We start from the raw sequence: 22,302 nt of genomic DNA on the forward strand, positions 1-22,302 counted from the left end.
ATTTCCACCCTCGGCACATCGCTATCCCTGCCCCTGCCTGCGTCTGGTGAGGAAAATCTCATTTCCTAACTATTGTACCAATTAGTCTTTATATAGTATTGAAACCATATGGACTTTCTTAAGATATATGTATTTACATTGTATGCTGCATAGTTATGGTTCAGCAGGCACGGCTGCAGGATGGCAGCTCCCTGCGAGGAGGAGGAGGAAGAGGAGGAGGACAGCCCCATCCTGAAGGGTGAAGGCCACCCCTGGACTCCCAAGATAAGGAGCACCCCGGCTCCTCCAACACCCCCCTAAGATCCTCCTGTGACCTGTCCTCACAGATAAATAGAATCATGGAACCACAGAATGGTTTGGGTTGGAAGGGACCTTAAAGATCATCCAGTTCCAACCACCCGCCCTGGGCAGGGACACCTCCCACCAGACCAGGTTGCTCAAAGCCCCGTCCAACCTGGCCTTGAACCCCTCCAGGGGTGGGGCAGCCACAGCTTCTCTGGGGAACCTTTCACCACCCTCACAGTGAAAAATTTCTTGCCTTACATCTAGTCTAAATCTCCCCTCTTCCAGTGTGAAGCCATTACCCCTTGTCCTATCACCACATACCCTTGTAAAAAGTCCATCTCCAGCTTTCGTACACCTGTAGCAAGATGGACTCCAGAGACACCTGGACGAGGAAAGGGTGACACCACCATAGAATCCCAGTGGCTTTGCAAAGTAGGGGCGTGTGTGTGTGTGTGTGTGTGTGTGGCGGGGGGAGGGGAGTAAGTAGGGATTGTCCAAACCATGCTGTACCCCAGCGCTCAGGAGGTGTGAGAGCCATGTGTGACACCATGTTTGGGGTGCCCCCATTCGGCTGGGACATCCCATGGGTGCAAATAGAGAGTGACTCTTGTTCTCACCTTGGCACCCTGGCCTCGCTCCTTGGGCGTCCGGAGACAGGTGCGAAAGGTTTGTGACACCAGTCCCTGCCCACAGCCCTGGCCCTGCCTGTACCCTGTCCCTGCTGCCGGTCCTGTCCCTTCCCGTATCCCTGTCCCTCCACCTGTCCCTGCCCTGTCTGCACACCTGCACATATCCCTGTACTTTTCCCTGCTCCTGGCCCTGCCTGTATCTCTGCCTCTGTCCTTGCCCCCACCCCTGCCTGTATCCCCATCCCTGCCCCAATACCTGCTCCTGTCCCTATTTCTACCCCTGTCCCTTCCCATAATTGCCCATATCCCTGCCTGTAACCCTGCTCCTGCCCCTGCCCACATCCTTGCCCCTGCCTGTATTCCTGCCCCGCTGCCTGCCCTGTTGTCACCCAACACTAAGGGGACTGCCATCCCTGCTCCTGCCCATGTCCCTGCCCCAGCCATATGGCTGCCCCTGCCCGTATCCCTGCCCCGTCTCTATCCCTGTCCCTGCCCACCTCTCCCCCTGCCCGTACCCTCATGTTGGGAATTAAATTAGGCTACTTATAGGATATTAGAATTAATTGTGGGATCACTTAAAATTAGGTTGAATTCAAACTTGAGTGATTTTGCTTGGCATGAGTGACCGGAGTGTGGAAGCTTTGGGCTGCAAACCGCAACTGGACTTTAGTTCAACCTTTACTTAGTCGAAAAGGGGAAATACTCGGAGTCTTGCACAAAGAGATAAACTGGACCAAGCCTGTAACTGAGGGAAAGAACCTTCAAAGAAAGAGAGAAACCATTCTATCTGAAGTCAACAGAAGACGGATGAGACCCAAGTGCAGGTAAGACAGGAGGAAGATGAAACTGCGTGAGTAGACAAAATTCGAAATGCTATTCCAGACGTCACAGAGAAAAAGCGGCTATTAAACAAATCAATGGGGCAAACAGTCCCTGCACATCGCCTGGACAGACACGTCAACACGTTGTGAGGCCTTAAAAGGCACAGGAAAACAACCGGGGGGGCGGCGTGTCTCTCCTCGGAGACACCCAGCTCGATCTGAAATCGTCTCTGTGCCAGAGCCTGGGGTCCCAACCCTTCCTTACAGCCGCAGGCTCATCCCGGACCCAGACGCCGCTCCGAGGAGGCGTTTGGGGGCGAAGGGGGGCTGGCGGGGAGCGGGAGGGCAGAGCCGCTGCCGACTCGACTTTGCACTTTCGTTTCCAGGCGGCGGAGACAGAAACCGAAACGGCAAAAATAAACAGAAACTCCCGTTTCCCGGCCCTGCCGCAGCCGGCGCTTAAGGTGGCGCGGGCAGCAGCGTCCTGCCCGTACGGCCGGGGGGCGCCGGGACCCCCGGGGATGCTGGCACCAGCCACGTCCCGCTGCTGGGGGAGCACCGCGACCCCCAGGGATGCTGGCACCAGCCATGTACCGCTGCCAGGGGTGACACCAGGACCCCCGGGGATGCTGGCACCAGCCATGTACCGCTGCCAGGGGTGACACCAGGACCCCCGGGGATGCTGGCACCAGCCATGTACCGCTGCCAGGGGTGACACCAGGACCCCCGGGGATGCTGGCACCAGCCATGTACCGCTGCCAGGGGTGACACCAGGACCCCTGGGGATGCTGGCACCAGCCACGTACCACTGCCGGGGTGACACCAAGTCCCCCAGTGGCACTAGCACCAGCTGCATCTCATTGCCTATAGTGATACCAGGGCGTCTGGTGACACCAGCGCTGGCCATGTCCCATTGCCTGGGGTGACACCAGGGCCTCCAGTGGCGCCAGCCACATCCCATAGTCAGTGGTGATACCAGGGCCTCTGATGGCACTGGCACCGGCCACATCCCATTGCCTGTGGTGACACTGTGCCACCAGCAACAGCCAGGTCCCAGCGCTGGCTGTGTCCCCCAGGCCAGACCCTTGAGCCCCTGGTGTGGGCACAGGCAGGCGCAGGGGCAGACAGGGCACTCCCGGCCCCGGGCAGGGCCTGGTGCGGGGTCCCGGTGGTGGGACACTGCCTGTGGCCAGCTGGGCACCCAGGGCAGACCCTGTGCCACTGCAGACACCCCGAGCTACGAGGTCCTGCAGCACCCCAGACCCAGCCTGCAGGCAGCTGCCTGTGCTGCCACTGTTGCTGCTGCCCCTCAGCCGGCTGCCGGGGTGATGGCGGTGCCGTGCAGCCCCTCCTGTCCCCTCCCAGCCCCTGCGGATGTGGCACCGGGGCACTTGGGGGACCCCCGAGGAGATGGGAGCAGGGGACGGGGAAAAGCGAAACCGGGAGGCAGTGGCCACCTTAACTTCCCGGTGGTGACGCCATCGGAGTTGTGGTGACACCATCGCCATCGGAGTCCCTGGAAGGTTTAAAAGCCGCTGCAGGCAGGGAGGAGTGGGCAGAGGGGAGGCAGCAAGCCAGGAGAGAGCCGAGGGAGCGGCCACGCTCCCACACCTAGCAGGATGGAAGACACGAACGGGCTGCTGACGGTGACCGCTGAGAGGCTGGACGCCTGGATCATGGATGTCCTGCAGCCCAGCACGGAATTCAGCGACCAGGTGAAGTGGACAACGAATCAAATCTGTGAATTCCTGAAGAAGGACTGCTTCCTGAAGGAGACCAACATCCATGTCAACAAGACCGTCAAGGTGAGCACTGGCCGGCTCAGGGACCAGCCAGCACCCCTGCTGCCACCCTTCCCTCTGTCCTGCTGCTCCAGCTCATGCCCTGCCTCAGTTTCCCCTGGCAGCCCCAGGAATGGTGGCAGGCGGTTCCCGCGCTGAGGGGCAGCCGTGCTGAGCGGACAGGGCATCTCTCCACAGGGCGGCTCATCAGGCAAGGGCACAGCCCTGCGGAACAACTCCGATGCCGATGTGGTGCTCTTCCTCAGCTGCTTCTCCAGCTACCAGCAGCAGAAGCAGAATAGAACGGGTATCCTGGATTTGATCAAGAGGAGGCTGGATGACTGCAGGCAGAGCCTGATGTTCACCGTGAACATCACTGAGCCCCGGTACAAGGGTCCCGGCAATATGCCGCGCTCCATCAGCCTCACCCTCTGCTCCAAGGTGAACTCGGAGTCCACCGACGTGGACATCCTGCCTGCCTACGACGCCTTGGGTAAGGGCTGTGGGCTGGCATGGGGCTGGGCTGTGGCCTCAGTGCTGGGATGGCTCTCACCCTCCTTCTCACCCCACAGGACAGGTAAGACGGGAGGACTGGCTGAACCCGAGCTTGTACGAGGCAGCCTACGTGGAGCTTCTGAGAGCCAAAGGCAGCGCCGGGGAGTTCTCCCCCTGCTTCACTGAGCTGCAGAAGAAGTTTGTGAAGCGTTATCCTGCCAAGCTGAAAAGCCTCCTGCGCCTGGTCAAGCACTGGTACAAGAAGGTGAGGGGCTGCCTTCCCTGGCACCCACCGGGCACCCCCCCTAGCTAGCTCTCACCCCCATCCTCATCTTCTCCCCAGAGGGTGAAGCCACGGTGCCACACCAAGGACCTGCCTCCCAAGTATGCTCTGGAGCTGCTGACCATCTACGCCTGGGAGCAGGGCACAGGCTCCAATGAATCCTTCAAAATGGCTGAGGGCTTCCATACGGTGCTGGAGCTGCTCTGCCGACCCCAGGAGATCTGCATCTACTGGGAGGCGTACTACTTGCTCCAGCACAGAGAGATCGGCGCCCATGTGAAGAGCCTGCTGCGCCAATCCTCCTGGTGAGGACCGTGCCCGGTGGGACCCATGCCACCCGCCCCGTGGCACTGCCCGGGGCTGATGGCAGCGCCCACCTTCTGTGTTCACAGCCCCATCATCCTGGACCCCGCCGACCCCACAGGGATCCTGGGACAAGGCAATAGATGGGACCTGGTGGCACAGGAAGCTGCCCGTGACCGTTTGCTGCCCTGTGTCAGCACTGCCAAGCCTTGGGCCGTGCAGGTAAGGCTGCCGGCGCCTGCAGGCATCGCGGACCCCTCCCTAGAGCCCTCACCCCTGCCCACTTTGCCCACCCATTCTCCTGTCCCCACAGCCGGCCAAGCCCGTGACGATTGAGGTGAAGCAGCTGTCGGGCACCAGCCTGACAAAGACCGTCAGCCCGGGCACCACCATCAATGAGCTGAAGGAGACGATTAATCAGAAGTGGGGCATCCCCTGGTACATGCAGCGCCTGGCGCAGCAGGAGTCGGGAATGAGCAGCCTCATCCTGCAGGATGGCAATACCTTGGCCACCTACGGCATCTTCTACAGCACCACGCTGTTGCTGCTGCAGACCGAGCCCCAGACGATGGAGGTCTTCGTGAAGGACGACAAGAACCGGAGCACCACCTACACGGTGTGTCCCACCGACACTGTCCGGCAGCTAAAGGAGCAGATCCACAGGCGGAATGGGCCTCACCCCGACCAGCTGTACCTGACGTATGAGTCCAGGCCTCTGGAGGACCGGCACACGCTGGCAGACTACAACATCCAGCCCATGAGCACCATCTTCATGCTCCTGCGGCTCCGGGGGGGCGCAGGTCCCTGACACTCCCAGTTCCCTGCCTGCTTGCCCTCCTGAGCATCACCCCCCTGGCACCAGCAGATGCTACTGTACCCCGAAGCCATGTGTGCTGGAAATAAAAGCTTTAGTAGATCCTTGTGCTGTTCGATGGGTTGTGGATGGTGCCAAGTGGCACAGGGGGTGGGTAGTGGTAAGGGGGAACCCTATTGAGATGAGGCGGGGGACATCAATGCCACCGTCTGCTGGGACAGCACAGGGATACATGGGTGCTGCCCAAGCCTGAGGTGCCTGGTGGGGTCAGGGGTGCCAGCCCGATGCCAGCTAGACCTCAGGAAAAAAACATTTCCATTCTCTGCCTGCTCCTGCCTGCAGCAGCTTTTAAACCTTCCCGGGCCACCACCCTGGTGGCATCATCACCATGAAATTAAGGTGGCCCCAACCTCGGGGTTTTGTCGCCACCTGCTCCCTGGGGGGCTCCTGCCCTGGGTGCCCAGCTGGCTGCAGGCAGCATCCCACCACCGGCACCCTGCTCCAGGCCCTGCCCAGGGCAGGGGGTGCCTGTGCCCACGCCCCGAGGTCACCTCCTGTCACTGCCTTATGTGCGGGGCTGTTGACACTGGGGACACGCCAAGTCAATTTTCGGTTTTCCTCTTCCAGAAACGAAAGCAAAGTGTGGGGAGCTGTAACCCTGGGGAGACCCCATCAGCCTTGGTGATGTCCCTGTGGGACTTGGGCCCCCCATCCAAGCACCCCGACCCCCTTGGCTTGGGGTGCCAGAGAGGGTCCCTGCTGTAGCTCACCCACCCGTCCCCCCTAGCCCCCCCGAGTGCTCCCTGGGGCAGATGCAGGACCCTGGGCTGAATCTTCTGCTTTATTGTGCACAATTAGTACAAGCCCCCCTGGTGCCACTGCTCTGCACCCGGGGCGCTGGGCACCACCTCTGTGCCTGCCCCCATCTCCTCCCCGGGCACCCATTCTCCCACTGGATCCCCCCCCGTCCCACCAGCGCCCATCCTGCCTCTCCGGGGTCCTGCTCCCACCCACAGCCCCGCCGGGACCCGAGGGTGGCCCTGCTGCCCCGTACCCCCACGGCACCATGCCTCGGGGCGGGGGAGTCACAGCCTGGCCCTGCCACCCCCACGGGGGCAGGTTTACATTCATCCGTAACAGTCGTTAATAAATATTTCGGTGACTCTGCGGTGCCGGCAGCCGGCTGGGTCCCCCCCACCGGTGCTGGAGCCAGTGGTGAGGGTGGCCGGCAGCCCCTCGGGGGGGGCAGTCAGCCCAGCTGCCCTCCTGGCCCCAGAGCCACAGCCCCCCCCCGCCACTGACCGTGCCAAGCTCCGGTGCTGCCGGAGGGGCGGCCGAGGCCGGGGGGGGGGCTTTGCCCCTGCCCGCGGCCCCGCTCCTAGGCAGAGCCCGGTGCCCGGGGCCGGCCCCGGGGTCACCAGGGGGATGCGCTGCGGGGACCCCGCTCTGCCCGCGGCCCCTCGTGGGTACGCCGGCGGCGGGCTTTGCGCGGCTCCTCGCCCTGCCCGCGTCCAGGGGGTCCGGCGTGGGTGCGGGGGGGCGGTGGGGGTCTCCCCCGGCTCCAGAGCCGCTGGCAGACCCTATCGGCGGATCCCAGCGGTGGGCGCTCCACTAGCTGGAGGAAGTCCCGGTACCAGACTTTGCGGCCGGGGGGGCCGGCGGCAAGCTGGGTGTCTGTGGCAGGGGCCGTGCCCGCTGCCTGCCGGGCGCTGATGACCTCCAGGGAGAGCCGCAGCAGGGGCTGGGTGAAGCCGTGCTCCGTGGCGTGGCAGAGGTAGAGGCCGGCGTCGGCACGCTGCACGCTGCGCAGCAGGACACCCCGCTCCGTCCGCACCACCCGCTCGTCCACCTGCACCTGTGGCACCCCCGCCGGGGACAGGGGGTCAGCTCAACACGGCACAGTCCCGCCGGTGGCACCCAGCCCGGGAAAGCCTACCTCTCGCTGCGGGTCATCCGGGGTGCGCTGGTAGGTCCAGAGGACCTGGGCTTGCAGGGATCTGGGGATGCACTCCAGGAAGGCGGTGCTGCCCTCCACCCCGTAGAGCTGCTTCTGGGGCACACTGCCCTGCCGCGGGTCTGGCGGGGGGATGACATTGCCTGGCTGTCACCCTCTTGCCTCGGCAGGGCTGACCCCCAACCGCCGGCCATGTCCCAGCTCACCTTCGGAGCAAAGCACGTTGGGGTCACCGTTGCGGACGTCCTGCCGGCGGAAACGCCTGCGGGAAGGTGGCGGAGGAGGAGCAGGGGCTGCGGCAGCCAGGCCCGTGCCCCTCACCCTGGCCTCGAGGCTGGCTGGCCGCCCCAGCACCAAGCCTTGGCACCTCACCTACCTCTTTGTGTTGGGCACGTAGCGGGTGCAGGCGGTGCCATCCCAGGCGCAGTAGGGGTCCCGGGCCAGGCAGCACTCGGCGCAGGCTTTGCCGTAGGCGCCACATCGGTGCAGGGGCAGCTGGGCCAGCGCTGTGGCCGAGCCGGCGTAGAGCTGTTGCTGGGGGGGGTGTGGAAAAACGTGGGGCTGAACACCCCTGCACCACGGCACGGGGCGGGACAGAGCCACAGCAGAGCCACAGTGGGACACAGGGACCCAGGCAGGGTCCCCCCTTACCCGCTTGGAGGAGAGCTGCAGGCTGGTGATGGGGGAGGCGTCCTGCGGGCAGAGCGCGGGCAGGAGTCAGGGTGTGCGGGAGGACGCAGGGGTCTGGGCTGCCAGCTCCCACATCCCAGCAGTTGGAATGCCCTGGCATGACCCAGAGCATGGGCGGCACAAGGAGGGGGGGTCTGAGTGGAGGGGCGCAGGCCCCCCTCCCCCTCACCTGGAAGACCTGCAGCTCCTCCAGCAGCAGTGGCTCCATGCGGTGCCAGCTCTCCGTGGGCACTGAGACCACCTTCAGCACCGTGCCCACATCTGCGGGTAGGGAGGGGTGAGGCCGGGGGTCCCAGCCCCGGCAACCCCCAAATCTCACCCCCTGCCCCAACCCCAGGGTCACCACGTGCCTGTGCCGATGAAGAGGACGTCGTAGTGGCCATCGGCGGCGGTGACACGGTCCACGGCAATGCGGGTGAAGGTGTAGGGCACGGCCGCTTGCAGGAAGAGGGGGCGGTGGCCGTGGGGCAGCACGGGGTTGTACATCAGCGGGTGATGCCGAGCAAACTGGATCACCTCGTCCGGGAAGTCCTTGGTGGAGCCGAAGGTGCCGAAGGTTTTGCTGGGGCACTGCGGGGAAGCGATGCTGACTCAGCTGGCGGGGGGGGACTTGCTCCCCACTACCCTGGGTACCAGCATCCCACCAGCGGCACCAGGCGGGACATCCCCGCGCCACGTACCATGCCCGGACGAGGGTACGGCACGCGGCCCTGGTAGGACACCCACTGGTAGTTGGGACCCTCCTTGTGCGCGAAGGGGCCCAGGAAAGCCCGGCGGATGTCAGCCATGGTGTAGACGCAGATGGCCGAGCCCTGGAAAACAGAGCTGGCGGGAGAGAGAGAGGACAATGTGAGGGGCGACAGGGGCACCAGCGGGGCACGGGGGGATGGTGGTGGGGAGGGTGCTCGACCTGGAGGTGGAGAAGATGGCGTAGACCAGGGGGTTGCGCTTGTCCCTTGTCTGCAGCAGGAAAACGTCCCCTGCAAGCAGGGGGGGCATTAGCACTGCCCTGACATGCCAGGGACGCCCACGGCCACCCTGTGTTTGTGGGTGTCCCCCCGCCCCGGCACTCACGGAGCTCATCGAAGTGTGTGTCTGCCCCGTCAGGTCCTGGCACGGCGCAAACGAGCCGAGCCTTCAGGAAGGTGGTCCACTTGTTCACCAGGCTGCGCTGCCCGCCCACGTCATTCTGCCGGGAGAGGGAGGGCTCCGCTGTCAGCAGCAACAGGGGGACACCCATGGGCACCCCTGGCCCCCAGCCCGCCCACCCGCAGACGCGCTCACCCGGCAGATCTGGCCGATGCGGGCGAAGCTGGTCTTGCCCAGCCCCTGCTGCCGCTCCACCGCCGTCTCGCGGAAGAAGAAGTAGATCTTGTCATCGTCGGGGTCCTCGCTCTCCGGCACCCAGAAAACAGCCACGAACTTGGGTTCTGGGGGCAGAGGGGTGCCGCCTCCAGTGCTCCCGCTAGCTCTGCTCCCTGGGGACCCTGGGGCACCCGCCGGGGTCCCAGGTGGGCACAGACCCCCCCGCCCGGCTGTGGTGAGGCAGGGTGAGGGTGGGACCCCACCGGGCACTGAGAGCCTGAGGGGGGCACAGAGACCCCCCAAATCACCCTGCACAGGCAGCAGAGGACGGGGTACGGACTTGTTGCCCCAATGCCTCCAGGGAGCAGCGTGGCCACGCTGGTGTGTGCTGGTGGCCCCGCTGCCCTCCCGCTCCCCGGCACTGACCGTTGAGCCAGCGAGAGTCGTGCTGCTCGGTACGGATGGAGGGACGCCGGCCCAGGCTGCGGAAGATGGTAAAGTCCCGTCCCATCAGATCGGTGGCCACCCCAGAGTAGAGCTCCTCGCCTGGCAGGCACCGAGGGAAGCGTTACGGGCAACCCCCCGGGCAACCCCCCCCGACCATGGCTGCCCCCTATGGGGGGCCGGGCTCGGCTCTCCCTTACCCACGAGGACGGAGGCGGCTGCGTGCCGGGGGTCGTAGGGGCTCTTCCCCTTGCCGTCCTCGGTGTGCCGGGGGTCCAGCTTGAAGAGGGGCTCCTGGAGGGGGGTAAGGGTGGGAGATGGGGGGGTGGCAGCAGCGGGAGCTCGCGGAGGAGCTGGGTGCGGGGGGGGGTCTCACCTCCGCGTGCTGGCCGGCCTCCACAAAGGCACAGACGGGGTGGAAGGCGCCGGTGCCGCAGGCGTACAGGTGGGTCCGGTTGTAGGGGTGCAGGATCTTCACAAAGTTCATGCACTCGGCCTGGGGGGGGAGGGCACGGGGAGGTGGCGATGGGGCAGCCCCTCGGCACCCCCGGCACCCCCCAAACACGCTGCGGTCCCCCGGCACTCACGGTGATGTCCTTGCCAGCCCAGTTGCACTCCTCCCTCCACTCCACCGGCGCCGGCCAGTAGATCTGCGGGGGGAGAGGGGGATGCTCGCAGTCCCACGGTGCGCCCAGGGTCACCCAGCTGGCGTGTCCCTGTCCCCGCTCGTTACCTTCCTGTCCCGCTGGCTGATGTCATCCAGTGCCAGGGAGAGGAGGTGGTTCTGGGCGCCGGCGAAGAGGCGGCCGCGCTCCTCGTCCAGCAGCAGGGCCTCGTAGCAGCAGGAGCGCTCCAGCGTGAAGAGGCGCAGCCCGTGGCGAGCCCGCAGCTCTGCCGGGACCCGCCGGCACCGCTCAGCCCGGCCCCATCGCTGCCCGGCACGCTCCCCTGCCCCGGCCACACACCCTGGGGGAACCCAGGTCTGGCCATGGCCCCCCCGACCTGCCACCCCCTCCCCCAAACCTGTCCCACTGGCTTGACCGGGTTCACCAGCCCTGTGCCGGCACAGCACCCATCCCCACGCCAGCCTGACACCCATCCCCGTGCCCCCCAGCACCCATCCCTGTGCTCCCCAGCCCGGCGGGAGGTGGCGGGAGAGAAGGGGCCGTTCCCTGCCCCACGGAGCTAATCCCACCGTGGCGGGAACAAACAGCCCTTTGTCCGGCTGGGAGGAGAGCGCTCGCTGGGACCCGCCGCCGGACAAAGCCCCCCGTGCCGTGCTGGAGCCCACAGGGTGGCCAGCTGGGACAAGGCACCGGCTCCCTGGCCAGCATGGTGTCCCTGCTGGACATGGCATAGCCGGGACTGGAGAGTGCTGCTGCGGTGCTCTGCAGGGGGACAGGCACCTGAGCCGGTACATGCCGGGGGCCGAGAGCGCAGGCATGGCCCCAAGGGCAGGCAGGTGGCCCTGGGGGGCCTGCCATCAGGCGAGCAACCTGGCAGCCCATGCCAAAGCCCGGCAGCCCGTGGCGGGGGCAGCACTGGTGCCGGTGAGGCGGCAGCACCGGGGTTTCACCCCCCTCCCGCCATGTTGCCCGTCTCCCCCCAGGATGCTCCCATCCCCCGGGGACAATGCTGGGTGCTGACACGGCACCGGTGCACCCACGCCCGGCCCCGCGTCCCCCTCACGCTGCCCATGTCCCAACTCACCGGGGAAGGCCAGCTTGAGGCGGGGGGTGGCAGCGGGCGGGGGGCGGCCGGCGGCGGCGGGGCCGCGCAGCAGGAGCAGGAGCAGGAGCAGCGTGTGGCTCATGGCCGGGGTCTGGCTGGCGGCCCCGCGGCTGGGGCAGAGAAGCGAGACCTCAGCTCGGGTTACAGCCCCCTCCCCGCAGCCCCAGACCACGATCCCTCCCCGGCGCTGCCGATGGGATCCGGAGAGCCCCAAGCATCGGCATAGGACAACCCCGCATGGCACGAGGGGACCCCCTGCGCTGAGCTTAAGCTGGTGATTGCTGGGGGGACGCAGGCCAGCTGCATCCCTCCCCGGTTTTCAAGCCCCCGTTAATTTGATCCCAAACCAAAGAGGCTCTGGGAGCCGCCCTACCACTCCTGCCCGTGGGGAAACTGAGGCAGCTCGGACGCGCAGCACCCAGGCTGGACCCTCCCCATCCCTGCCTAAGCCCTGCTGGCAAGAGGGTGCTGGGCTCTGTCTGGTCCTGCCTGCAAGCACAGAGCTGCCCTGCGGGGACGGGGTGAGCACCGGGGTGGTTCCAGCCAGACAGGGCACCCTGGGCAGGCAGCAGGCTCCCAAGCACCAGGCAAGCTGGGCATCGTGGGAGTCATGGGGTCTCGTGCCACAGTTTCCCCTGCAGCCCCCACCGTTTGGCCCCTGGTCCTTGTTATACCACCCTGAGAATGGGAGCTGGGTTTGGGAGGGCTCTGGCCGAGCAGGTGCCCACATCGCCCCCGAGGGGCCCACACTGGTGTGCCCACCATGGGGTAGGGGAAGAGCTCCTCTGGCTCCGGCACCGGCACGCTGTCCCCCGAGGAGCAGGAGGTGATAGTTATCGTGAGCATCACGCCAACACGCGGCTCCCCGCCTCGCCCGCCGGCCACGCCGTGGCAGCCCCGGGCAGCCGTAGGCAGCCAGGACGTGCCAGCCGGCACCGCCCTGCGCCGCGTGCGAAGCACAAGCCCAGCCACGCCAGCCATCGGCCCCCGGCGCAGTCGATGGGTTTCACCCGTGCCGCAGCCACCGGGGCTTCACTGAGACACTGGCGGCAACTGAAGCCCCACTGCGGCACCGGGGCTCAGTGCAACCGCCCCCAAGTTCTGCCGCCCCGCTCAGGCCAGGCCGTGGTGGGTGCCCAGCCAGGGAAGCACGCATGGGTGGCAGTGCCTGACACACATCTGGGCACGTCTGCCTGCTGCCCGGCACGGCCGGACGGGGCTTGCCCTGGGCTCCTGAGGGCAGGGGCTGCCCCGTCCCGGGCTGGCAGTAGTGGGGTCAGGTCCCAGGCAGGCAGCGGGCAGTGGCAAGTGGCCCCGACCAGGCACGAAGCCACAGGGGTGGAATGCCTGGTGGCCTGGCGTGAGGGCGGCAGGCGCTAATGGCATTTCCAGAGGCACTGGGACGAGGCGGGAGACCCGCCGGGCTCTGCCAGCTCCGCCCGGCTGCCAGCCAGAGAGGGCCGTGGCAGGGGCACCGGGGGTCCTCCCGCCTGCCCGGCACCTGCCAGCCCCCACCGAGGGGCCAGGGCAGACCCCCGGGTATGGATCTCCCCCCGCGGCTGTCCCAGCCCGATGCTGGCACGGGGGGCAGGCTGGGGGGTCGGGGGGGATGGACGGGCAGCAGCGGCATCACAGGAGACCCCCTGTGCCAGCACCGGCAGATCCAGCCCCCGGTGACCCCCGGTGCCAACCGCCCCCCCCCAGCCCCGGTACGGACACAACCCCCCGGTGCCGGCCCGGGCAGACACAGCCCTCCCGGTGCCAGCCGGGACAAGGACCCCGCCACCAGCCCCCCCCCCGCGGTGCCACCCGGGCAGACCCCCGACGGCAGCGCAGAGATCCCGTCCCGGGACACCCCCCCGCCCCGTCCCGGCCCCGGGAGCCCCCCCTGCCCCGGCACACCCCGCACCCTGCCCGGCCCCCGGCACCCACCTGGGTCCCGGGTCCCGGCTCGGCTCGTCCCGGCCCGGCCCCGCCCTCCGCGTCCGCCGGGAGGGACCGGGGCGGCCCCGGCGGGGGGTGGGGGGGCGGGGCGGGGCGGGGCGGGGCCCCGGGGGCACGCGCACACGCACACTCGCGTGCAAACACATGCACGCGTGCGAGCGGGGGCGGGCACGAGCACCCGGGCCACCCCCCCACCCCCCCCCCCCGGGCACACACAGACGTGTGCGAGCACACACGGTGACACACGTGTACGCATGCACACACGCGTGGAAACACACGTGCGTGCAAACACGCGCACACACGTGTGACAACACGCGCACACACGTGTGACTACACCCGCACACACGTGTAAACAGACGTGTGCTCAGACACACACCTGCCAAACCACCCAGGCACCCACCCACCCACTCCCCCCCACCCCACACAGCCACGCTGCCACCCCACACAGCCCACAGTGACACCCTCCGTGACACACACTGCCCCCACCCGGGGCAGAGCCGAGGATGCCACGCTCATCACACCAGTGGCTCAGCACACCAGTGGCTGGGCCACCTCCTCCCTTCGCCAGCCACCGGCCTGCCCGGGTGTGGGGTGCCGGCGGCTGTGCCGAGGGGTGCTGAGGGGCCACACCAGGGGGCAGCGGGGGCCATTCCGGGGACGGCGGGGGGCTGGTCCCGCGCCCCGCTCAGCTGCAGCCCAGATGTCTGGCCCGGGCCCAGCCTGGAGCAAACAAAATTCCTCCGCTGCCTCCCATTTTCCAGCCACCGCTGCCAAGAATAGCAAGTGCCGAGCGGTGCCGGCAGCGGGGCCACGCGCGCCTCGGCGGGCAGGACTCGGGGCAGGAGGAGGACACAACACATGGGCTGCCTTGGGGGCCACCCCTTCCCTTGTCACCCTCCCTCCCTCCTCCCCCCCTAGCTGTCCCTACCTGTGGATGCAGCAGTTGAGGAAGGCAGGTCTGGCATGAGCAGGGAGGCAGGGGTGCAGGCAGGCAGGCAGCGGGTGCAGGCAGGTGCAGGGTGAGCAGGGAGGCGGGGGCGGGGGGGGGTGCCAGCAGGCAGCGGGTGCAGGCAGGTGCAGGTGCAGGTAGAGAGCTGGCGTGGGCAGGCAGCGGGTTCGGCAGGCAGCTGTGCAGGCAGGCGCAGGCAGGGTGCCCGGGCAATGCCCTTCCGTCTCGCTGCTGGTAACCCTCCTGCTGACGGCACGGGTGGCACCCTCTGCCCTCCCGGTTGTGCCATAGTGCCGGCCCAGCATCAAGGGGGACAGGGACAGTGAGGGGACGGGGAGCTGCTGGCACTGGTATGGCAGGGGTTACTTCGCCATAAGACTTTGCCCAGGTGACACAGCGGGACTTTGGGCTGGGTGGCCCCCAACAGGGTTGGGCCTGCCTGGCTGGGACAGTGGGGACAGGGACACTGTGCCCAGCCCTTCCCAGTGGACAGCTTCCCTTGCTGTGCCACCACCGTGCCTCAGTTTCCCTCCACCCAGCTGGGACCTTTCCACCCGGCACCGCTCCCGGCACACGTGGCGAGGTGGCCGAGTGACGTCACTGTCACCCCGGGAGCCCTGCAGGGACCTCGCTGGCGGCAGGAGCTCCGCCTGGAGAAACCATCAGGCGTCAGAAGGGCCGGGCTTCCATTCCGGAAAAAAGAAACTGCGCGGGAGGGATGCATGCGCCACGTCGCCCGCCGGACACCCCTTCTCACCCTGATGGGGATGTTCCTGACAAGGGATGAAGCCGGCAGGGGGGCTGGCAGGGTGACGGTCCCCAGCTGGAACGGGGCATCGCCACCGGCATGCTGCCTGCATCCCTGCGCTCGCTGCCAGCACCGTGGAGGCCGGCATGGCCGGGTGCCAACAGCCTGGCTCCCTGCCAGCGTGGGGGTGTCACCGCCACCGGCGCGAGCAGGTGCCGGCACCTTCGCTCTTTGATCCCTTTTTCCTGCCGCCGGGTGGATCCGCACCCCTGGGGATCTGCTGCCTGGGCCAAATCTCTCCCAGCACTTCCGTCTCCGGCGAGCATTGGTAGCTCCAACTGGCAGCGCCCAAGCCCCCAGCAGTGTTTGCGGTAGGAAACGGCTCCTCTCTGCCTCTGCAGGGCTCCCGGGGGTGGCACAGCGGCAGGCAGCGGCCAACGGCTCCTGCACCTCCTGTGCCGGTGGGCGAGCCAGCACGGCACAGGATGTATCCATGCTGTCAGATGGGGGACCTGGACCTGCGGCTGCTGGAGAGCCTTCACGGAGGAAGATGGGCTGGGATGGGCATCTACTAGCCACCGGGATGGGGATAAATCCTGCACCCCAAGAGCAAGTGGCACCTTGCTGGGAGAGCCCTGGTGATGCTGTGGGGACCTGTGGGGTGTCCCAAAGCGAGTGAGGTGGCCGCAGGGTGTCCCCCATGTCCCTGGAGGCTGAGGAGCAGCCCTTCGCCCCTGTGGAACCACCATGGCCGGGGCCAGACAAAACCCAGGGGGACGAGGTGAGCTGCGTCGTGCCAGCTGGTGCTGTAGGTGTCCCTGTGCCAGCTGGGCTCAGCCAAGAGATGTGCTTGTGCGGCGGGGTGGCCTTTGCCAGCACGCCTGGTGACACTGCCGGCTTGCCAGGGGGATAGGAGGGCGCAGAGGGAGGGGAGGCATCCTCACCCCAGCCTGCACCAATGGCCCGGGCATGGGGACACCCTCCTCGAGCTGGTGCCTCCTGGGCCTGGCCACCCCAAAAAGCCCTCAGTGGTTTGCGACTGCACAAAAGACATGGCTTTAGGATTCCTTTGGGAATCCCCCCGGCATGGGGCCCCTCACCGGCTGCCTGTGTGGTTCCTCCATCCCTGGCCAGGCTGGCTCCCTGTGCCAAGCCACAGCCTGTGGCTTATCCGGGGGGGGTGAGGTGAGCCCTGCGGTGCCATGAACACCATGGGGGTCTCTCCCATCACTGCTTTGATGGGCATGCCGGTGTCTCCTCGCCGGCACGCCTGCCTCAGCTGTGCACCAAGGCAGGGAAGGGCTGCGTGTCCCTGTGGCACGTGGTGTCGGGCCACAGGTTGGCATCAGGTGGCCGCCACATCCCTAGTGCAAGGGCAGGATGTGTCAGACAGAGCCTGTGGGGTGTCACGCGTGCCAGTGCAAGGGCCTAGCCCAGTGATGTACCCGAGCCAGCTGCATCCTCATAGTGCAGTGTGGTGTCGATGTCCCGCAGGGGACACCAGCTCAGGGCTCACACCCTGTCTATGGATACACCCCCCCGAACCTACATCCACCTCCCCGCCCCACAACATGCTGGTGTGAGACCCCCGCAGCAGGGACCCGCGTGGCCCCAGCACATTCCTGCCAGGATTAGGTACCGGCTCCCGGCAGCGCCATGCCGGCATAGCCCGGCTAATCCCTTTTTAATTGTCCCCACCCGCACCGGGCTGAGCTGGGCCGCTCGGGGGACATGGGGTGCACCCAGCACCCAGTGCCTGGGCACGTCTGGGGAGCCACCATCGGGTCTCCCTGCTGTGGGACCGAGCCGTGGGGTGCACAGTGAACCTTTGGGGTGGTGATGAAGAAGGAGGCATCCATCCTCCTGGTGCTGCGCAACGGCTTTTTGGGAAAAGGAGGGATCCAGGGCTTCTAGGATCCTACTGGGCTGGCTCCGGGGCAGGTAGGGCGACTGCATCCCGTGCGCTGAAAACCGCTTGAAGCTCCTCAAAACCATCCCAGTGGGGCAGAAGCCTCAGCAGCGCCACAAGACGTGGGGCACGGCATGCAGGCTCTCTGTCACTGGGCTGTCCCTGTCCCTGTCCCGGCGGGAGGGCAGGAGAGATGCTGGCTGAGCGCCCCCCCGCCCGCTGCCCTGCCCCAGCCCCTCCGGCCCTGCTCTGTGCCACACCAACCGGTGGCATCCATCTCCTCCAGGCTTTAAAAATAGGCTAGTGTCCCTGCCACAGGGTTGGTAATTTTAGCCGGGGCGTGTTTCGCCGGGAAGCACACGGGACTGTTCATCTGCTCCCAGTGGCCTGGTGGCATCCAGCAGCCCCTCACTGCCCGCATGCTTGTTCCTGCCCCGGCGTAGCACCCGGTGGCACAGCCTGGCTGTGGCCACCTTAAGCATGGTGGACACATGCCCAGGTGGGACAGCGAGGGCAGGAGAGGGGACAGGGGTGCCCGGGTGCCCCCTGAGCCTGCCCGCACCCCATCCAGGCCATCTTGTCCCCAAAGCAGGGGGGAGCGCAGCACCCTGCTGCCATGGCACCCAGCAGCACCCAGCCTGGCTGTGGCGTGGGGGGGTGTCCTGGCACCCTGGCCTGCCCACCCTCCTCCTCTCACCCCAGCCCCGCAAGACAACAGCCACTTCACATCGCCTCCCACGGTGCTCCCGCAGAGCCGCGGCGGCTGGGAAGGCTTGGGGGGGCCACCACCGAACATAATGCGGCTATTGACGGGCGAGCCGGCGGCCCCGGCGCGGCACAATAGGGCCTTGTCTGCCGGCCCAGCTCCTGCTCCTGCCCAGCCCGGTGCCCGCCGTCGGGCTCCCCTCATCCCCGGACGGCTCCGAGCTCCACCAGGTGCCAGACAGGGCAAGCCCTGCCTGGGGCTGGGCCGACAAGCGCGATGGAGGAGCCAGGGGTGGGAGGGCACCAGGTAAACCCCCCCTTTCCCATAAACCAGTGCCCTGGGGAAGGGGCATCGCTTGGGAAGCCCCCTGACACAGCCGAGCTGGCACTAGCTGCCCCGGCTGGAACAGGGCTCTGGGGTCCCCGCTCTGCTGTGGGGTGATGGGGACAAGGAGGCGGCATGTGCCTGGCGTTGCCCCCTCTTCCCTCTCAGGCCCGAGTCCGAGCTCGCCGGCAGCCAGCACCTACCGAGGGGACACAGGGACCTGCCTTCCCCCCTGGGGACCTCCACCGCCACATCCCCCCAGCCCCCTGGCCCCCCTCGGCGGGGCAGCCCGGTATCCCGCGGCCGCCATCTCACCTTCTGCGGTGCGTGGGCTCTGCTGGAGCTTGCCTGCCTCCTCGCCTGGCGGGTGAGCCGGGGCTGCGGCTGCCGCCTGCTCTTTAAACCCCAAATCCCCGGTGTCGGGCGCCAGTCCCGCCGGCGGCGGGGGCGGAGGGAGGGGACATGAAGCCCCGGTCCCTGCTCCCGGGGCCACCAACAACAAAAGGCGACTGTGTCCCATGTCCTCCCCGTGCACCCAGCGACCCGGGCGGCCACTCGGGGACAGCCCCTTGGCACCCCGGGACTCTCTGGGGTGCCACCACCCCCTCCACTGGTGCAGGGAAGGCAGGAGAGGTGCAGGTGAGCTCTGATGGCAGCCGCAGAGCATCCCAATGTCCCCAAGGAGCCATCCCTGTCCCTGCCTGGAGGGGTGCCAGGGCAAAGGCGCTCATCGCTGTCCCCCCGCCTCATCTGCCCCTGCAAAGCCCATCCCCAGCGGCGCTGGAGGAGGCAGACGGAGACATTGCTGCCACCGTGGTGCCTGGGGGACTCACCCCAGAGGACTCCCGGAGCCCTGCCCTGCCCTGCCATGGCTGTGGGGCCGGCTGGCTGCCTGCGAAACATCCCTGTGGTCCGAAGGCCAGCAGCAGCCCGTGCCGCCTCATTAACGCGCAGTAAATGTGTAACGAGCCCTCAGCCAGGCTGGGGCGGTTAGACCTGCATGGCTCCTCTCGCCCACCCGGCATGCCGCGAGCCGGGGATGCAGTGGATTTATCCCGGTGGGAGCAGCGCAGCCAGGACAGGAGGGAGAAGAAAGGTCTGTCTTGTGGCCGGGGTGACTTCAGCTGGAAGGAGCGGAGCGGGCGGCGTGCCGGGCTGGGACGGGAACAAGCCTGTGCCTGGAGGAGGGTGGCTGACCTGCCACCCACGCCTGCCCCTGCCTCCACAGGGGGTTCTGGCCCAGCCCAGCTGCCCCTGGTGGGGCTGGGGGCGAGGGAGCCAGGCTCTGCTCTGCCGTGCCCGCCGGCTTGGGAGGCAACGGGCACCAATTTAATAAAAAAACAACACAGGAAATTCCATCTGAAGGAAGGCAAGAAAATGTTGGGTTTTTGTGCTGTGACCATGGCCAGGCACTGGCACGGCTGCCCCGGAGGCTGTGGAGCCTCCAGGTGTGGCGACAGGCAAACCCATCTGGGCCCGTGCCACATCGGTGCCACGGCAGAGCCAGGCTCTTGCCTGCGTGGCTCCAAGCCGGGCTGTCCTGGAGCTGAGGGGGGTACGGATGCGTGGCACACTGCCCCATGCCGTGTGGTGCCATGCAATGGCACCCTGCAATGTTGAGCTCCATGGGGAGGTTTCCGGCAGACGGGGGGGCCTGGGGTGTGTGTAGCCCCTACCAGGGAAATGTCAGACAGCAATGGCCACCCCGCTCCGAGGAGAGGCTGAGAGGGGCCAGGGCAGCCCCATGGCAGGCAGAGTGCTGGGGTGCGACTGGGGAGAGAGGGCTTTCGGGGAGACACGGGCCTGGGCGGGACATGGGCCAGGTGTCACATGGGCATGATGGGGCAGCGTCTGCCGGGGAACTCCCCCAACACTGGGGCCAGGTGCAGGCAGGGTGCAGGCAGGCCCAAGCCAGAGTGCAGGCAGGCCCAGGCTCAGGCAGGGCAAAGGCAGGGCTGGGTGCAGGCAGGGTGCAGGCAGGGCACAGGCAGGGTGCAGGCAGATCACAGGCAGAGCACAGGCAGAGCACAGGCAGAATGCAGGCAGAGCACAGGCAGAGCACAGGCAGGGCACAGGCAGGGCGCAAGCAGGGTGCAGGCAGGGCACAGGCAAAGCACAGGCAGAATGCAGGCAGAGCACAGGCAGGGCGCAGGCAGGGCGCAGACAGGGCACAGGCAGAGCACAGGCAGGGTGCAGGCAGGGTGCAGTCAGGGCACAGGCAGGGCTGAGTGCAGGCAAGGCGCAGGCAGGGCACAGGCAGAGCACAGGCAGAGCACAGGCAGAATGCAGGCAGAGCACAGGCAGGGCGCAGGCAGGGCACAGGCAGAGCACAGGCAGAATGCAGGCAGAGCACAGGCAGGGCGCAGGCAGGGCGCAGACAGGGCACAGGCAGAGCGCAGGCAGGGTGCAGTCAGGGCACAGGCAGGGCTGAGTGCAGGCAAGGCGCAGGCAGGGCACAGGCAGAGCACAGGCAGAGCACAGGCAGAGCACAGGCAGAATGCAGGCAGAGCACAGGCAGGGCGCAGGCAGGGCACAGGCAGAGCACAGGCAGGGTGCAGGCAGGCTGCAGGCAGGGCCGTGCAGTGCTCCCGGCTGCCGCCAGAGGGCGGCCGGGGCCCGCGCGGCCGGCGCGGGGCGGGGCGGGGCTGGGCTTATCCGGGGTGGGCGGGGCCTGACGGGGCGTAGGCGGGGACTGATCTGGAGTGGGCGTGGCTTACAGCGGCGGGGCGGGGCCTGAGCCCGGCGTGGGTCAGGCCGGCCCCGGCGTGGGTCAGGCCGGGCATGGCGTGGGGCAGCCCGGTACTGCTGTGGGGCTGGTGCAGGCACTCCGGTGCCAGGGCTCCTGCTCCCAGCTGTGACCGAGGTGGTGGGGCACGGCCATCACTGGCCACGGCATAGGTGGCCCGGCCCTGCTCTCATCTGGCAGCGGGGCCAGGGTGGGTGCGGGGCGCCGGCAGGCTCCCCCTGCCCACACGGTCACGGGATGGTGGCATCCCTGCGTGGGCGGTGTGCCGGCGTCACCAGCGCAGTGACCTGCGCTTCAGCCGGTGGGAACCGGGAGCGTCTGGCTGGTCACAGCCACGGCACCGCGCTCACCTTGCCGGCGGCAGGGCAGGGAGTGGGCAGCGCTCTCGCCAGAGCCAGAGAAGCCACCTGCGCCCTGCAGCCCATGCCCTGTCTTCCCAAGGAGCAGCTGGAGCTGCAGTGCTGGGGGGGCAGCTAGAAGCCTGTGTCCCCGTCTCCACTCCGGCCGCAGTGCCACCATGCACACCACTGCTGGTGGCGGTGTCCCCCATGCCCATCCTGGCCATCTCGGCCATGCTTCCTGCAGCCAGCCGAGCCTGGTGTTGGTGACGAGTGGGACCTGCTGCCTGCAGGCAGGGTGGGGGTCCCAGTGGGGGCTTTGGGTGGTGTGGAATGTGCTGGGGGTATACAGGACCAGAAACAGCCTCCGGTGTCTTCCTGGCCTCCATCAGGACCACGGTGCCCTTCCAATGGGGGATCTCCAGGAAGGGGGCTGGAGGGGGAATTTCCATGAAGCACCGTACTCTGCTGATGGGAAAGGGTTTCAGGGAATCAGGCTGGGGGGTGGAACGTGTTGGGTGGCTGGGCAGGGCCAGGGCACGTGCCCCTGGCGCATGCTGGCTGCCCGCTGCCAACCGGCTGGTCCCAGCTGGCCCACAGCCCCTGGGGACTGGCCCAGCCCCACGGCAAACAGCACTGAACTGGACAAGCCGACCCCTGGACTGGGCAAGGAGGGACTGGCCCATACCCGGGGACAGAAGTCACGGGGCTGCCCCGGCTGTGGCTCGGCCCTTTCCTTGCTGTGCTGGCCACCCCGGCACAGCCCCTCTGCTAGCATGGTGGCTATGGCTGCTGGGTCCCGCTCCCTCCTCCCAGCTCAGTCCCCAGGCTCCTTCCCGGCTGGTGGGTCGGTACCGTTAACCGCCCCCAGCATCGAGAGGCGGGGGGGGGGGGGTGCCGGCAGCTCTCCTTGGCGGTGGGGGTCCCAGGGTGCTGGGGGGTGCTGGGTGCCTGGCCGCGTGACAGCAGTGGCGGGGGCCGCGCTGGGGCTGTTTTCCTCTCTGTTTGCTCAGCCGTGGGGACAGCCAGCCATGCGGATCAAGGCCGGCGTCCCCCGGGGCAGCCAATTGTTGACCAGTTTGGAGGGGAGGGAGAGGGGCAGC

General features: G+C 67.2%; 2 protein-coding genes across 4 annotated transcripts; one reads left to right on the top strand and one right to left on the bottom strand.

The window, feature by feature from the left end:
• The first annotated feature begins 3,252 nt into the window (after window positions 1-3,252).
• LOC128915743 (2'-5'-oligoadenylate synthase 1-like) lies at window positions 3,253-5,513 on the top strand. The gene is made up of 6 exons (XM_054216485.1): window positions 3,253-3,540; window positions 3,715-4,009; window positions 4,089-4,276; window positions 4,355-4,599; window positions 4,687-4,819; window positions 4,911-5,513. Exons 1-6 carry the CDS (start codon window positions 3,355-3,357, stop codon window positions 5,403-5,405), a joined length of 1,542 nt encoding a protein of 513 aa, XP_054072460.1. The 5' UTR covers window positions 3,253-3,354; the 3' UTR covers window positions 5,406-5,513.
• An 804-nt stretch (window positions 5,514-6,317) lies between these two features.
• SEMA3B (semaphorin 3B) lies at window positions 6,318-18,524 on the bottom strand. 3 transcript variants are annotated; one of them, XM_054216696.1, is made up of 18 exons: window positions 18,431-18,524; window positions 11,515-11,645; window positions 10,538-10,695; window positions 10,392-10,454; window positions 10,181-10,300; window positions 10,005-10,098; window positions 9,787-9,906; window positions 9,340-9,485; window positions 9,130-9,244; window positions 8,966-9,035; window positions 8,736-8,880; window positions 8,406-8,625; window positions 8,225-8,316; window positions 8,017-8,058; window positions 7,742-7,899; window positions 7,572-7,627; window positions 7,348-7,487; window positions 6,318-7,266 (listed from the first exon to the last, which is right to left on the bottom strand). In XM_054216696.1, the coding sequence occupies exons 2-18, from the start codon at window positions 11,615-11,617 to the stop codon at window positions 6,826-6,828; spliced, it is 2,283 nt and encodes a 760-aa protein (XP_054072671.1). In that variant the 5' UTR covers window positions 11,618-11,645; window positions 18,431-18,524; the 3' UTR covers window positions 6,318-6,825. The 3 variants fall into 3 exon arrangements, with proteins under 3 accessions (XP_054072671.1, XP_054072672.1, XP_054072673.1); XM_054216697.1 differs by lacking the exon at window positions 18,431-18,524 and adding an exon at window positions 13,468-13,493; XM_054216698.1 differs by lacking the exon at window positions 9,787-9,906.
• Window positions 18,525-22,302: the final 3,778 nt, after the last annotated feature.

The sequence above is a fragment of the Rissa tridactyla genome, chromosome 10 (genome assembly GCF_028500815.1).
Source record: "Rissa tridactyla isolate bRisTri1 chromosome 10, bRisTri1.patW.cur.20221130, whole genome shotgun sequence".
NCBI lineage: Eukaryota > Metazoa > Chordata > Aves > Charadriiformes > Laridae > Rissa > Rissa tridactyla.

What these genes read in the sequence shown, in the direction of transcription:
- LOC128915743 (XM_054216485.1), top strand. Translation starts at nt 3,355, where the DNA reads ATGGAAGACACGAACGGGCTGCTGACGGTGACCGCTGAGAGGCTGGAC. An exon ending in TCAAGCACTGGTACAAGAAG is followed by an intron (nt 4,277 to 4,354) that starts GTGAGGGGCTGC and finishes TCTTCTCCCCAG; the next exon opens with AGGGTGAAGCCACGGTGCCA. An exon ending in CTGCTGCGCCAATCCTCCTG is followed by an intron (nt 4,600 to 4,686) that starts GTGAGGACCGTG and finishes CTGTGTTCACAG; the next exon opens with CCCCATCATCCTGGACCCCG.
- SEMA3B (XM_054216696.1), bottom strand. Translation starts at nt 11,617, where the DNA reads ATGAGCCACACGCTGCTCCTGCTCCTGCTCCTGCTGCGCGGCCCCGCC. An exon ending in CCTCAAGCTGGCCTTCCCCG is followed by an intron (nt 10,696 to 11,514) that starts GTGAGTTGGGAC and finishes GGGTCCCGGCAG; the next exon opens with AGCTGCGGGCTCGCCACGGG. An exon ending in AGGCCGGCCAGCACGCGGAG is followed by an intron (nt 10,099 to 10,180) that starts GTGAGACCCCCC and finishes ACCCCCCTCCAG; the next exon opens with GAGCCCCTCTTCAAGCTGGA.